This window comes from Gavia stellata, chromosome 26, assembly GCF_030936135.1.
Source record: "Gavia stellata isolate bGavSte3 chromosome 26, bGavSte3.hap2, whole genome shotgun sequence".
Classification (NCBI taxonomy): Eukaryota; Metazoa; Chordata; class Aves; order Gaviiformes; family Gaviidae; genus Gavia; species Gavia stellata.
The window spans coordinates 7,991,645-8,005,379 of record NC_082619.1 but is presented as its reverse complement, the minus strand read 5'-3'; the positions used below and the strand labels follow the sequence as shown (position 1 = coordinate 8,005,379).

At 42.9% G+C, this 13,735-nt stretch overlaps 1 protein-coding gene across 1 annotated transcript in view; it reads right to left on the bottom strand.

The window, feature by feature from the left end:
• The window catches only part of CDON (cell adhesion associated, oncogene regulated), a 54,532-nt gene that overhangs the window by 8,143 nt on the left and 32,654 nt on the right, over positions 1–13,735 (bottom strand). The window contains exons 10-17 of the mRNA XM_059829602.1: positions 12,094–12,268; positions 10,860–10,988; positions 8,998–9,204; positions 8,057–8,238; positions 6,624–6,729; positions 3,265–3,387; positions 1,553–1,780; positions 186–460 (exon numbers count right to left, since the gene is read on the bottom strand). Of these exons, the coding sequence (XP_059685585.1) occupies positions 186–460; positions 1,553–1,780; positions 3,265–3,387; positions 6,624–6,729; positions 8,057–8,238; positions 8,998–9,204; positions 10,860–10,988; positions 12,094–12,268 (1,425 nt within the window). The remainder of the gene's footprint in view (positions 1–185; positions 461–1,552; positions 1,781–3,264; positions 3,388–6,623; positions 6,730–8,056; positions 8,239–8,997; positions 9,205–10,859; positions 10,989–12,093; positions 12,269–13,735) is intronic.

Sequence of the window (13,735 nt, the reverse complement as noted above, 5' to 3'; positions counted from 1 at the left end):
AATGAAAACCATGATGTCTGTATCAGAAATATCAGCCTAGTTGCTTCCTCTGGGATAAGTAATTTAGTGGAACTGGCTGTTATCAATGGATGAGTATTTCCCCCACCCGAATTAAGCCTGCTCCTACAACATCTGACTAAATCTCAAGGTCTAGGCTGAGCCTTCCACCCGGTGGAGGAGCTTACGTTCACAAGATGGTGGGGATGTTCGTAGTCCATGTGCGTCCTGGACAGGGAGTTGGTGTGCCCTGGGTACAGCCCAGCTCCTCCATTCATGATCCCATTAACTCCATTAGCAACTTTATGATGGACGTGCGGACAGCCGTTGCTGAGGCCGCCGTTGCTTATGAAGTTTCCGTGGATGCTGCCATTGACTCGGCTTGTGCCGGGTAAGGTCGTGTACTCAATCATTTGCCCGTTAATATCCGCCCCTTGGTAGAGATAGCCAGGAGGGTCATATTCTGCAAAAGACATTATTACCGAAAGCATATTTATTGCCAAACGAAAAGTTAAACGAGCGTCTGTAAGAAACAAAAGAAACTTATTTTCTCTTTCTACAGCTTTTGAAAATTAACTGTAATACCTAAGCGCTTAGTACACAAATGTAGAAATGGAAAACAGCCACATCCTGGAGAACAGACCAAGAACGCTGGTCTGAAAGGTCTCAGCTGACGTCAGTCACTACGAAGAGTGTCCTGAACACGGGCCATTTGTATAATCAATAGGCCCTCTGCTATCTGCTACGAACTACTTCCAGAAAATCTCTCTGGGCCACAGTTGAAGACACTATCTTATCTTGCAAGAAGTTTTGTTTCATTTCTCTTTGTCAGAGAATAAGGACATTTAAAAATAACCCCAGGCTGTGGAAAGAGCAAGGCCGATTTATGCATTACAAACAGAAAAGACTAGAGAAGAGATTCTGCTAGCACAGAGTCGTTTGGTGGGTACAGAGCACCTTGCGAAGCATGCTTAACCTCTGGTGTGTCCGCTCAAGGCTCCTACTCGCAACCTGGCAGGTTTCTCCTTATGAACACCTCTCAAAGACTCGGACATTAAACTCCATTTTACCATGAAGGGACTGAGGTAACAAGGGACTTGTCCTCCAAGTGCTGCGAGTTCTTTTTCTTTCCAGATATACACCAGAGAGGGCGAGGAAGAAATCCGGGGTTTAAAGTCTCCATGTTTTAACAAGTGCTTAGGATTACACACAAGTTCTACCACTGCAATAAGCAGAAACCTATGCAGGTGCTTAAAGTTAAACATAAGGTGAAGAAACTTTGCCCAAGCACCGTTCTTTGGGTGAAACTGCAGCACAACCATACAGCAATGCAGCAGGGCAGCGAGGATCAATGCAAAGAAATGGAGACATTGCTGCTCTTAAAAAAAAAAAAGGAAATCTTCACCTAAGGCACACCTAGAAAGTACAAGTCTCTAAATAAATGCCAGTTGGCTTATAACAGGAAACCACTTCCCATTCACAAAACGTAATGTGAACGTCACTAATTTTACCCTGATAATACTTTCATCATGAAAGGAAACCAAAAATAACTCACTCTGCATGGCGTTTTGCTGACGGTTCTTCCACAGACACATGGCAATGAAAACGATGAGAATAAGGACCATCACTCCAAGGACGCAGCCCACGATCAAGTACAGCATGTCACTGCTCCGAACGGGGCCGTTCGAAGGCCCAGCTCCGCTTCCCCCAACCCGGTCGGGGGGATTCGGGGGCGTACTCAGGTCCTTCACTGGATATTCGGATGCTCCCGGCATGCGTTTCACTGCATGAAATAAGAGACAAGTAGGGGTACATTCGCGAAATGCATTTTCTAAATGTGTTTTTTCATTATGAAATGAAAATGATTACTGCTGAGTTAGAATCCTAATGCCTCAAAGAGAAAGCTTCCAAGTCAATATTAAAACCCGTAACGAGCAGGCCAACTACTATTGGGTAATAACTATTTGCCTTGGAAAATGGTTATTACCCAGCTTGCTAACCCTCTCATTGAGGTCACTCGAAACTTTAACGAGCAACTCGACATACGCACGGCTAGAACTCCACTAACTCCCAACTCGAAAGAGCGCAAATCTTTCCACTTCTGAGGTCAGGAAAAACCACAACATGCATTTCTATCGCCCAACCACTGCCAGATGACCTACTTTTATCTGATGTGAACCCTGCTAACCCTGTTTTCAAAACCATACTATTGCAGATACTAAGAGCTGAACAGAAAATCACAGAAAACGAGATGCTAGTTTAACCCAGGAATTAAATTTACATTAGTTTTCAGCGCACCACAACTCAGATTCATTCCATTTGACACTTAAAAACCTAAAAGAGGTGCCTGGCTTCAGAGTGAAGCTGGTCAGAGAGACACAAGCACCTCCACGCAGATATGTTAGATAAGCTGGATCACTCCCGAGTCTGGAGAAGACGCATTTGAAGGAAGAGCCAGTATGAACGACAGATTACATCTTGCCAATTTTAAAATTACGGAAGAAAGTTACATTCCTTGCAGCAGGAAGGCCAACCGTGCGTGTAGCCTGAAACCCTGCAGCTCCTAGCCCTTCTTTCAAAGGCTTCACTACTAACTTAGCTAAATTTTGATGCTTCCGCTCCTAGAGGGCTTTTTTTCTTTTTTTTAAAAACATTTTTTCGTAGCACTGCATTTGAAGTTTACTGTCTGCATTTTCCCTTTACAGCCTTACTTGGGTTTAGAGATTAAAGGAGACAGGAATTCTTTGCAAAATAAATGTGACTGCCATATCTGACACTTCCAGAGAACAGTACAAACTTTGTGCCAGAGGCATGCAGGATTAGTGATGGAGGCAGCCAACATAACCATCAATTGCTGTGCTCTGCACTTATACAACGTGTCACAGAGCCCCGAAGACATAAAACAGACATACAAATCAATTCTGTCATCTTCAAGAGCATGGTTGTCTCCTAAGGAGAGGCTATCAGCACAGCAAAAAAAAAAAAACACCCAACCCAGAACAACAATACTATCTCTTAGGCCAGGCAAATCTGCAGAGCTTTGCTAAGAGCCTTTCTTGGGAGTGCAACGTATCAGTTTCCATATGTTCAAAACAATCCCAGCTTCGGAAGACAAAACAATCCTCCAAAACATTCCAGAAAATTACAGTCGTCTTTGCAGCTGACTTTTGCACTGCAAAAAAATTCAACGCAGCGGATATTTCATGCCACAAAAGGCCACCTTCACACAGTCCCGCGGGCGAGCAGACGCGCTATTTCGGCGCTCACCTTTGGTTTCGCAGATCATCACGTTGCTGTACTCGCTTTCACCACCTTCGTTATAGCACTGCATTTTAATGTCGTAAGAGGTTTCTGGCTGCAGGTGATTTATCAAGTGCCATTGCTTTGTACCTATGGGGGGAGAAAAAATAAATCAACTGCATTTCATTTACTCGCACGAGCCAGAATTAGGTACGAGTATGTCACAGCGCCTTTCTCTATAAAATGCAGGGGTACTGCAGCTTTTCCTGTTAGCAAAAAAGTCTATTAACAACTTAGGGAGTTACCTGAAATCGTAAGACTCGCACTGTCTTGTGAAATAGATTCTTAGAAGAACCTTTTGATGAATAAAGGGGGGAGTGGTGTTTCAGTATTTTCAATTAAAAAAGAATAAAAATCTTTCTCCACAAAACCCAGAAGTCACTAAACTCAAAAAAAAGACATCCACGTTTCCAGCATCTGTACATTTAAAATCAACAGGCACTTCTGTGTATCTTAAATATGAAACCTCCCTCTTCTACCCCAAAATGTTCCACAGCATTTTACAAACTACTTTTTGGAGGAAAAGCTTTCCTTTGCTAGTGGCATACAGTGAAGTGATTTACAATACGCAGGGCAAGTAACAAGGGAAAACTGCCACAGAAAACAGATTAAACTTGGGACAGGGGAAAAACTCCACTGTGGTAAGACCCTCTCCCAGTCTGCTATCCCGCAGGATCCCTAGAGATGCGAGGTACCGACTGAAGCCACCCGTTTTTCGCAGGAAGGATACATCTGGGTTGCTCAATTCAGCCGAAACCGCAAATAATTGAACGCGCATTTTATTAAACATACTAGGAAACAAAATTAGACAGCGAGGCTGTCTCTCGCGCTGCCTGCCCCTGCAGAGACGGATCCCAAGCCAAGCAATCTTCTCTAATAGGATGGTTTTGTCATCTCTGGCTCCCGGCCAGCATTTCATTTAGACACCCTCCTGAAGTACTGAGCACTTCAATATAAATCACTCTCAGTTTTTACTTTCACGGGCTTGTGACAAATTTTAATAAACAGCGACCCTTTTTTTTTTCTTTTTCTCTTTTTTAGGGAGTTTAATTAACTGTTTGAGCGCTCTTAATCCCTCTTGGAAAATACCACCTTGAACTGTTTCCACTGTTTCTAAGAAACTGTCATACCACCTACTGATTTAAGCATTAATAAAAAAAATAAAGCCTGCTCGGCTGGCGGGGGCTGTCACCACGACTCTGTTCGAACTTCTCCGGGACCCAAGCCCAGGCGCAGATACCCCTGCCCGGCTGAAAAAGGGCAGGGGGTACCCAGGAGGACCCCCCCAATCTGGGTTCAGGGGTTTCAGGAGGGGATGCACCACACGGTCCGAGCTCCATCCCTTGCACGCCGGGCATCCCAAGTAGGGGCAGCCAAGCCCTGGCTGAAGCTGGAACCGGCCTTTCCCTAAATCGCACGTTTTCCCAAGATTCATACTTGGTTTTCCCGTCGCCCCCACCCCCAAGCATTCCTTTCGGTAATTACTACACCAGGTTTTAGGTTTCCGCTTCAAACCATTAGTGGAACTGGAATCAGTACAGGCACTTTAACTGTCCTCTCCGTGCACCATTAGCAAGGAAAAACATTTAAACAACTGACATCAGACTGCATTTACATTTAAAATTCAATCTCCAGGACCCTCGAAACAGAGAAATTCAGACCATCAATGCAGGACAGGGCTGATTTTGCTTTGGTTTTGCTTAAAGCTGCTGAAAGATACCGAAGAGCCATCTGAGTCAAGCTTTTTGCTTGTTTTTTTTTCTTTAAATAAAATCTGATTTTGCCTGTAGCAGCGTTTATAAGGAAAAAAAAAAGCTTTCTGCGGAGTTTTGAATGTCTCGAAAGACAAGACTTAACAGGAAACGGTAAGGAAAGCCTACGGCAAGTACTTAGCTAATACAGGCATCACAACACTTTTTCCACAACTCATGCAGTCATTTCAAGATAAAATTCCCTGTCAAAAAACAGACAGATTAATTCAAAGGTAACAGAGGGGGAAAAAAGTGAAGAACAAGTGATTTATGGCAAAAATACCTTAAGTCACATGTTTCTCTACATATTTCACATCAAATGCTTCCAATCACACTTTAATTGAAAATAGCTCTCTCTCTTAATTTAGGGGAGCACAGTAAAGAAAAGTTTAAGTTTAAATATTTCCACCAAATGAGTTTCTGTTCCAGGCTTTGGCAGAGCAGAGCAGCTGCTAATGGTTTCAGACTGCCACAAAGAGTTCAATACACACACACACACACGCTCTCGGAAAAAAAATCAGAAACAAGCTAATTTCACAGCACAGTGGAGCCCACTTAAACAACTAACTGCTTAGTGTATAAGATTTATAAACACACAAGTTCTGTCTAGCAAAGGCTAAAATGCATTTGCAGATGAAGGTGCAGACTGCATAAGCTTCTTTAAAGCAATCCTCTGAGCCGAAACTCTCGATCTTTAATAGCTTTATAGTGTGCAAAAGCTTATGTCACGCATCAAAGTACTATGCGGAGTATTGTCTAGCAGGGGAAAATTTTCAAAATAAAGGCCCATTCCTCTTGTAACTGAAATAAATGAGGGGAAAAAATAATTAACGTCATCGGGACAGAATGAGATCACTACGTTTACTCAGCCCAAGCAATAAGGACATTAAGCAAAATATTTTTAAAAGGGTTTTCCACTTCTGGACTAATAGAGACATTATCTAATAACTTCTTCCAGGAAAATGATGATCTAATATGCACAGGGAAAAAAACCATAACCTGATTAAAAGGCAAAATGAAGCACAAACATACCTGCATTTGCAGCGTACTACAGCACTTGAGGCTAAAAGTAACTTCCTTCTAGCAGGATAAGCAATTAAGCAAGGTAAAAGGAGAGAAGGGCAATTACACACAAGGTACTGCCTAGCTTAGAAAATCCACGCTGGGGTAAATCATCTTAAAAGCCGGCTAATTATTAGTACAGTCTGTAACACAGATGAGATTTAACCCTGGGTTAAATCTCATTTACACTGCTTTCTCTTTACTCAGCTACTTTAAGCTAAACCAGTTTAAATAGACCTACATTAAGGATTTGCAGCAGTATAACAAGACAAACTTAAAACCACTATTTAGTTCTCAAGTTTCCATGTAGAAGAGACTGCAGAAGGAAGAAACAAGTTCATGTGTGGGCAGAACTTGACGTTACGTAGTTGAGATAGCTACTTCTGTGAAATATATCGTAAAGACTTAGTTTGGGAAAAGCAGTTTAGATTTCATATAAACACAGCCAACATGGCTACATGATGTTCTTCCCCATCGAGTAGTGTTATTAAGCATGCGTATGCTGCACCGTACCTTCCACGATATCCCTCTTGTAGTCACTATCATTGTCGCTGTCCGTAGGCCGATAATAGATATAAAATCCTTGGATGGGTGTGTTGTTGTTGCTTGATGTAATATACTAAAAGATAATTTTAAAAGACTGCGTTAGAGAAGAGAAATTTTAATTGGGTCCTGCTGAGCCATCATCACCGAATCCCTTATCACCTTGAAATATGTATTTATTTTTTTATAAGTTTGTGCAAGCAAGGCGTGCGGGGAGGTTCGCACAAAAGCTACAACACAGAAGAGGATTATCAGTCGCTGTGGATGTGTGGACACAGCTAAGATGAGCACAACGCCAGGGTCTCACAGTGCTGCAGAAAAGCTCTCTGTCACTGAACTCCTCGGGCCAGCCGAAAAAAGGAGGGTAGCATGGGGACGAGAGACTGAGCTGGGGCTGACTCTTTCCTCCCACATCACTTTTCAAATCGTCAATTAGGGTTTGACCATGAACAGCCTGAAAATTTGCGTGATTAATGGAAATGGAAAAGTTAAGACCATTTTTACTTCAGAAAGAGTTAAGGTCGCTCTAAAATTCAGCTCAGGAATATTTTACTTTAAGTTATGCAGCCTCCTGAGGAACAAGAGGTTATTTTAAGTTTATTATCCTTAACATCTCTTAAGGCTGAGCTAGCAGAGCAAACTAACACTGGGAACTCTACACGTTAAATCCTCCAAAGTACACCAGGGGGTTAGATTTCAAAACAAGAGCAAAGAATTTCTGTGGCTTTCAATAAGGACTTTAAAGTACTTGTTTACAGAAGACGAGGTAACGGGGAAAGGAAAACGTTTCTCTAACGTGAAACCTCTACTGGATGCGAGGGAAGACGGCAGGTTTTAAACGCAGCACCCGCTTCCAGCCATCGCAGCCTGGATTGACAAAAGCAGCAGGAATTGCAGGAAACGAAGCCAATGCGCCCGCAACTCATGGCACGAACAGGGGTTTGGACAGAGTTAAGCCCACTGGTGCCTCTTGATATGTCTGTGCCAAAGCAGGTGGACTAAGGCGGCTGCAGCCTTTCACTGGAGCTGCCATCTGGTGTAACCTGAGGAGGCGGTGCGTGGCATCCCCAGGGAGCTGGAAGGGGAAAGCGAGGTGGAGGGAGGCTGGGAGACAGCGCAAAAGGGAGCGAACAACTGACAGGGCTGTCTTGGAGGAGGAAAAAGTGTTTGGAAATGGGGGGCAAAGGGCTTGAGAGGCATATGGCCCATTAAGTTACCCGATTCTACCATACCAGCATGAAGTATCTTAGCCCTTTTCTAGGAAAAAGATCACCTCTGAGTCTCAGGGGGTTGAAACCACCACTCACTACTCTGCAATCAGCTCTTAATCCTTGGCTTTTAAGAGCCAAAGCAGTAAAAATTGGCCTGCAACTGCGAGAAGAACAGGAGATAGTTATACCTACCGTCCATTTTAACATGATCTGAGTGTCACTGATGGCTTCGGTATAAGCAATGTGAGGGCCTGTGATAGGGCGGTTGGAAAATCGGCTGGTAAATCCGGCTACTCGGTAAGGGCGAGATGCTGCACTGCGTGGGCTCTCCCCATAATTGTTCACAGCAATCACACGGAACCTATACATGTCTCCTTTTAAGGGAAAAAGTGAAAGAAAGAAGACGTCGTAGCAAAACAAGCACTAGAAACAGGATTCAAGGGGAGACTAAACAGATTAGGAAGTACTTTTTCCACAACATCCAATTAGAAAAAAACGTAGGACTCATTGCCACAGACTAATGTGGACATCAGAAATATAAACAGCTTCTAAAAGTGATTAGGGAAATTCACTCAAGAAAAATCCAAAGGCTATGACACACAGAGATGGAGATGCCTCCGTCAGCTCAGGAAGTCTCTAAAGCTGCAAACTGGTGGGCACCAAGAAGATGCTTCAAAGGATACCTATCATCATTCGTTCCCCCTACTCTTGCACTTTTTCCCCGAGCTTTCAGGGCTGGACACTGGGATAAATCAGGACAGACGTTTTTCCATCAATGCATTTTTCTGTTTTTGCATTCTGAGTGCTTACCAGAAGGACAATTAAGTTAAAAATAGCCATAATACAAAACTCTCCTCTCCACATGAACGAGTATTAAATTATGGTGGTGGTGGGGTTTTTGTGCCTTCCCCGCCCCCCCCCCCCCCACTTGGAAAGCCAGAAATCAACTTGAATTCATGTAATGAGCTCCTGTTCCACACAAAAAACCTAACCAACCAGAAACAGAATAATCTAAGCCAAAGTTAAAATGAAACAACCAAAGAGTCGCAGTATTCTCTCAGGAGGAGCACAGTCATCTAAGCAAAGACAACAGTTAACAACAGCTGAGGTGAAGGAAAGATCGTTTTTAATACCTGGCTGCAGGTTACGAACTTCCACAGACAGCTTGGAAGGAGAAATGTTATCAGCTGCAATTAGCCAGTCACTGTTTCGACCCAGGCGTTTATACTCCACTTTAAAGGCGGTAATGGGGGAGCCACCGTTTGCTCGTGGTATCCACGTGACATAGACAGATGATTCTGATGCTGTGGAGATCGTGGGTCGGTCAGGAGCTTCTGGAACTGAAATGAGAAATTCAGTTACAAGAGGATTAGAGTCAGCTGAAACTTCATTTTCTGTAGCAACTGATTAAACTAGTTGCTGATGATTAAATTAGATTTCATGTATTAAGGAGGAGAATCTTAAATCCTCCCGTAATAACTAGTCCCCTTACTCTTCTGGAAAAGATGCTTGAAGAGCAGAAAACAGAGGAATCATTTACTTTATCAATATAATAATCAAAAAAGATACGGTGTTGCACTACCCCAACCCATCTCTACATGGGAACAGAAACATATACTAAGTGAACAGGAAAAATTTGGTTATCGTTTTCAAAACCCTGGAATTCCCCCAGACCCCATGCGACTTCAACTCATCCACACTGATGAGGGCTGCATTGCCGGAGAAATGAGAATGAAGAGCAAACAAAGCATGCAACGAAGGATATACTTACTGAACTCACTTGAAGTTACAGACAGCAGTGGAACAGAGAGAACGGAAAGAGGTGGTGTTAGTAAATCCGGTGATAACCATTCTGGCGACCGATAAGAGCTGTAAGGCTTTACTAAACTAGCTTGCATTCATTAACACTGAACTGGTCACTGATGAGAGAAGGAACCGAGCAAGGAACAGCAAGCTGGCAGCTTTGGGGGCATGAAGCAGGCTGAGCATTTGCAGCTGGACACACGTAAGGTGTCCCCTTGTGTGGCTCCGTGGATATTTAGCACTGTCACGAGCGTGCAACGCTCGTCACCTGCATTATTAACAAACCTCTCCACTTCCCTTTGGTTTTACCCAAACTTTAGACACCAAATCACCTTTGAGGTCTCAGCCCCTGAGTAAATTTGCCTGAATCAGGTTAATGAGTTCAAAGGTTGGGGTGGTGTGAAAAAGGACTATAAACATGCTGTTTTCACTGGAAACCAGGCTAAAAATCACACCTATGGGGAAGTGGTTGTATCTTCCTGCCATCAGAAATAAGCCTATCCCTGGGAAGCCAGAGGAAAACATTCAGAACAGATATAATCCACTTTGAGCACTTAAAACTCTGACACGGGCATCTCCCATTTCCACTCTTCCTCTGTATCTTTCACGGTGGAAGAGAAAACCAGAGTATTTAGCAAAAAGCAGTGGCAGGTTTAAAAATGAGCAGCAAGAACGGGGGTTATACGTGAAAATCTTACTTTTTTTTTTTTTGAGAGCTACACATGCAGGTAACAGCATCCTTGGAAATATTACATGTTCACCAGATTATGGCATGCATTGGCTAAACTCATAGCTTCAAATACCCCACAACAGATGCCAAAGTCTGTAAGAAATGCACTACTACTTGGTGACTTAACGTTGCTGTGGAAACCTGAGGTATCAAGGCAGGTGCTTAAAATGCTAACTCACTGGCTGGAGTAAGGTAACCTTTCAGTTAATCCCAAAAGCATGAGCTACGATCTTTTACTCTGGAAACACACAGAAGAACAGAAAATCTGGCAGATATCTGACCTCACTCACAGAAGTCCCACAACAGAGGAAAAATACCTGTAACAAAGAAGCCTAGGGAATAAATAGGAAATTGAAGAGGTAATACAAGCACCTAGAGCAGTAATAAACACAAGTTAACTTAGACGCATCTGTTTGCAACACAACTTTTAGCACATGGGTTACAAACCATCCACACGCCTACCTCCACTGTGTCGAGACAGGTCTGGAAGGACGACACCGAAATTATTCGTCCCTTCGTGAACAACGGGATGTTTAGGAATGCCTACCGGTGGAGACGGAGCCTGAGTGTTTTTTGAGGATGATGTTCTTTCTAAGAAAGATTTGATATACAGTACATCAGCTCAGGGATTGGATAAGAAAATACTGTTTTCCCTCTTCACAGGGATTGGATAAGAAAATAACTCCACAAGATCACACGCTACAGCACAGGGGACTAAAGCCCTGGCTCCAAAACACAAGCTAAACAGTCGGGAGAGCAGTTAGGGAGTTTCTTCAGGGGAACAAGAGAGGAGACTTTCCCTATCAGCCCAGGGACTCTTGCACTGTGGGTCAGTGACCATTCATCTGCAGTACTAATGTCTGCAGTACTGCACTTCACGCTGATGCTGCCGGCTCCTGCCTCGGTTTCAAAGCCCTCTCCCATCACGAAATCACAACAGGTGGTGAATATTGCGCACTGAAATCATGAAAGACGTTCAATAAAAATGCTATGGAAGCTGGGTTTGGCCACAGCTGGACCTGGGACGCTGGGCTGAGTGGACTTTTGGCCTGTGGCAGTACACATGTTATCATGAATTCACAGATTTCACGAATGCATTACATTCTTAATAAAATTTTAAGCTATCTGGTTCTTGCCCATTAGTAGGAAAAATATCCGATTGTTTGTAGGCTTAAGAGTACAGCCACCAGTGTCCAAGCTTGAAAGAAAAAACCTGCTTTGATTAGAAATGCTCGTTTGCTTGTTGCTGTCTGCAGGCAACTATCAAAACAGCTGGCTTGTGGTCAGCTGAGAGATTTTCACTGAGGTGTCTGCAAAGCAAACCAGAAGTAGTTTTGTTCCTATACGAAAACTTGATGGTGCAGAGAGTTTGTTTTGTGATACTCTGAAAAACTTGAACAAGGACAGGCTGCTCCCTGACTTAGCTCCTTTAAGCAAGAGGAACCTTACAGTATAAATCTTAATAATCACCCCAAAAATAATATTATCAAGCTTTTAATAGCTTTTACTTACCAACAGCCCTGGTAATGCTCAGGGAAGTTTGCCCCACAGCTATTTTAGTTATTAGAGGCTGTTCTTCAGCAATTAAATTGCAGAGCGTTTCATGTATGACTTAGCAGACAACATACAGCTGATGTAATTTAAATAAATGTCCTCTCGAAAGCCTAGGACACAGGGCACATTGTGCTGCACCTACCTTTGCTGGTGCGAAATGTCAGCATAGCAGGCTGGCCTTCGCCAGCAGCACTCCTCGCCACCATTAAAACTTCATACAGGCTGGAAGGCTCCAGCTCGGTGAGCCGCAGCTCGTTCTCACTGCCAGGGACACGTACCGTGTGCCAGCTTCCCGCTGCACTGACACTGTCGTCCAGCTGCACAGGACAAGGAGAGAAAGCTCAACATCAGCAGTGAATTGCTTAGAACCCGATGTAATACTCCAGTCCCTCATGGCTTTCACACACAAGCATCCAAAGGACCTCGGTCGCTTGCTGAAACTCCTTACATTTTCCTACATCTACCTATGGTTTGTCTCCAAGTGCTTCTGCCACAAATGAGCACTTCTGCAACTACCTTCACGGCGCTCCTTCAATAAACTTGACTTATGTTTCCCTCTCTGTATGCATGCACGCACTTGTTTTTGGAAAAAAATGGTCATTTTTCACTTCTGGATAAAACTAGCAAAAGACCAAATGATTTTAAAGATTTCAATCAGCCTTTAGAGCTGGCAGCGTGTGTGACATTAAAGGTTGGACCCAACACCCTAATGAGAAAGGTATGTTCCCTCAAATATCCCAGCTTTTCCTGTACTGAAGCATTTTCAAATATTTATTGGCTAAAATGGGCAACAAAAAGTATGTCTTAGTTACTTCAAGGCTGGAAAAAAAAAGTCAGCAGGGAGACCAAAGATTTGGTTTTTATTAACACGTTTCTTTTTTTTTTTTTAAAAAAAAACCTTTTTAATTTTACAGTGAAATCACCAGCTCCATTTCAGAAAGGAAAGAGATTCAGGGTAGTCTCTTAATGCTTGACCTTTGCAGGAAAACATTACCCCAAATCCCAAAGGAAAAGACAAAGATTCTACCGAAAATAAACTACTAAACAATATAAGACTTTAATAAAACATGGAAGGCAGATCTAAATGCCATGGATTATTAAAGGTTATGCCAGAGGTCTTTGTTCAAGTATTTTCTTCTGAAGCGACCGCTCTAAGGCTTTTATTCCCCCAACTTTTTTTTTTTCCCCTCTTTAAAAGAGGGAAATCAATAAAATAATTTAATGACACAAAGAGAACTCCACCCTAAAAAAACATGGTAAACTCCCTACCGAGAAACGCATGAGTGAGCACATTTAACGTGGAAAGGATTGTTATGAGTGAAGGGTAAGCATCAAAAAGGTCAAAGAAGTATTCAAAGCTTTCAGTGCTTATGTGAACCAACCACCTTTGGATGAGAAATTGTATCAACAGACTTTGGCAGTAGGTTTTCAGGAACTAACAGGTCAAAAAAATCTAAGCATTCCCTCCAGGCTAAGACAAGATCAGGATGTAGAGGATTAAAAAGCTTATGAAAAATAAACCAAACAGCTTTGCCACGCAGAAAACTGTTTGCTTGGAAGAACGGGCACAGGCATTTGCTCGGTTCTGATTTTAATCAAGAAAGCTCACTGCTGACACACCATTTTTAAGGACACGATAGGTATCTGCTTAGGAAATTTTAGTTCACCTTTGTATTTGATAACTTTAGTTTAATAGCGTCTCTTTGCGACGCAGAGCTGCAAACTCTTTGACATATTAGGCTAACACACAGCTTCCCTTCTGATATCAAGCGTACCCACCAGAT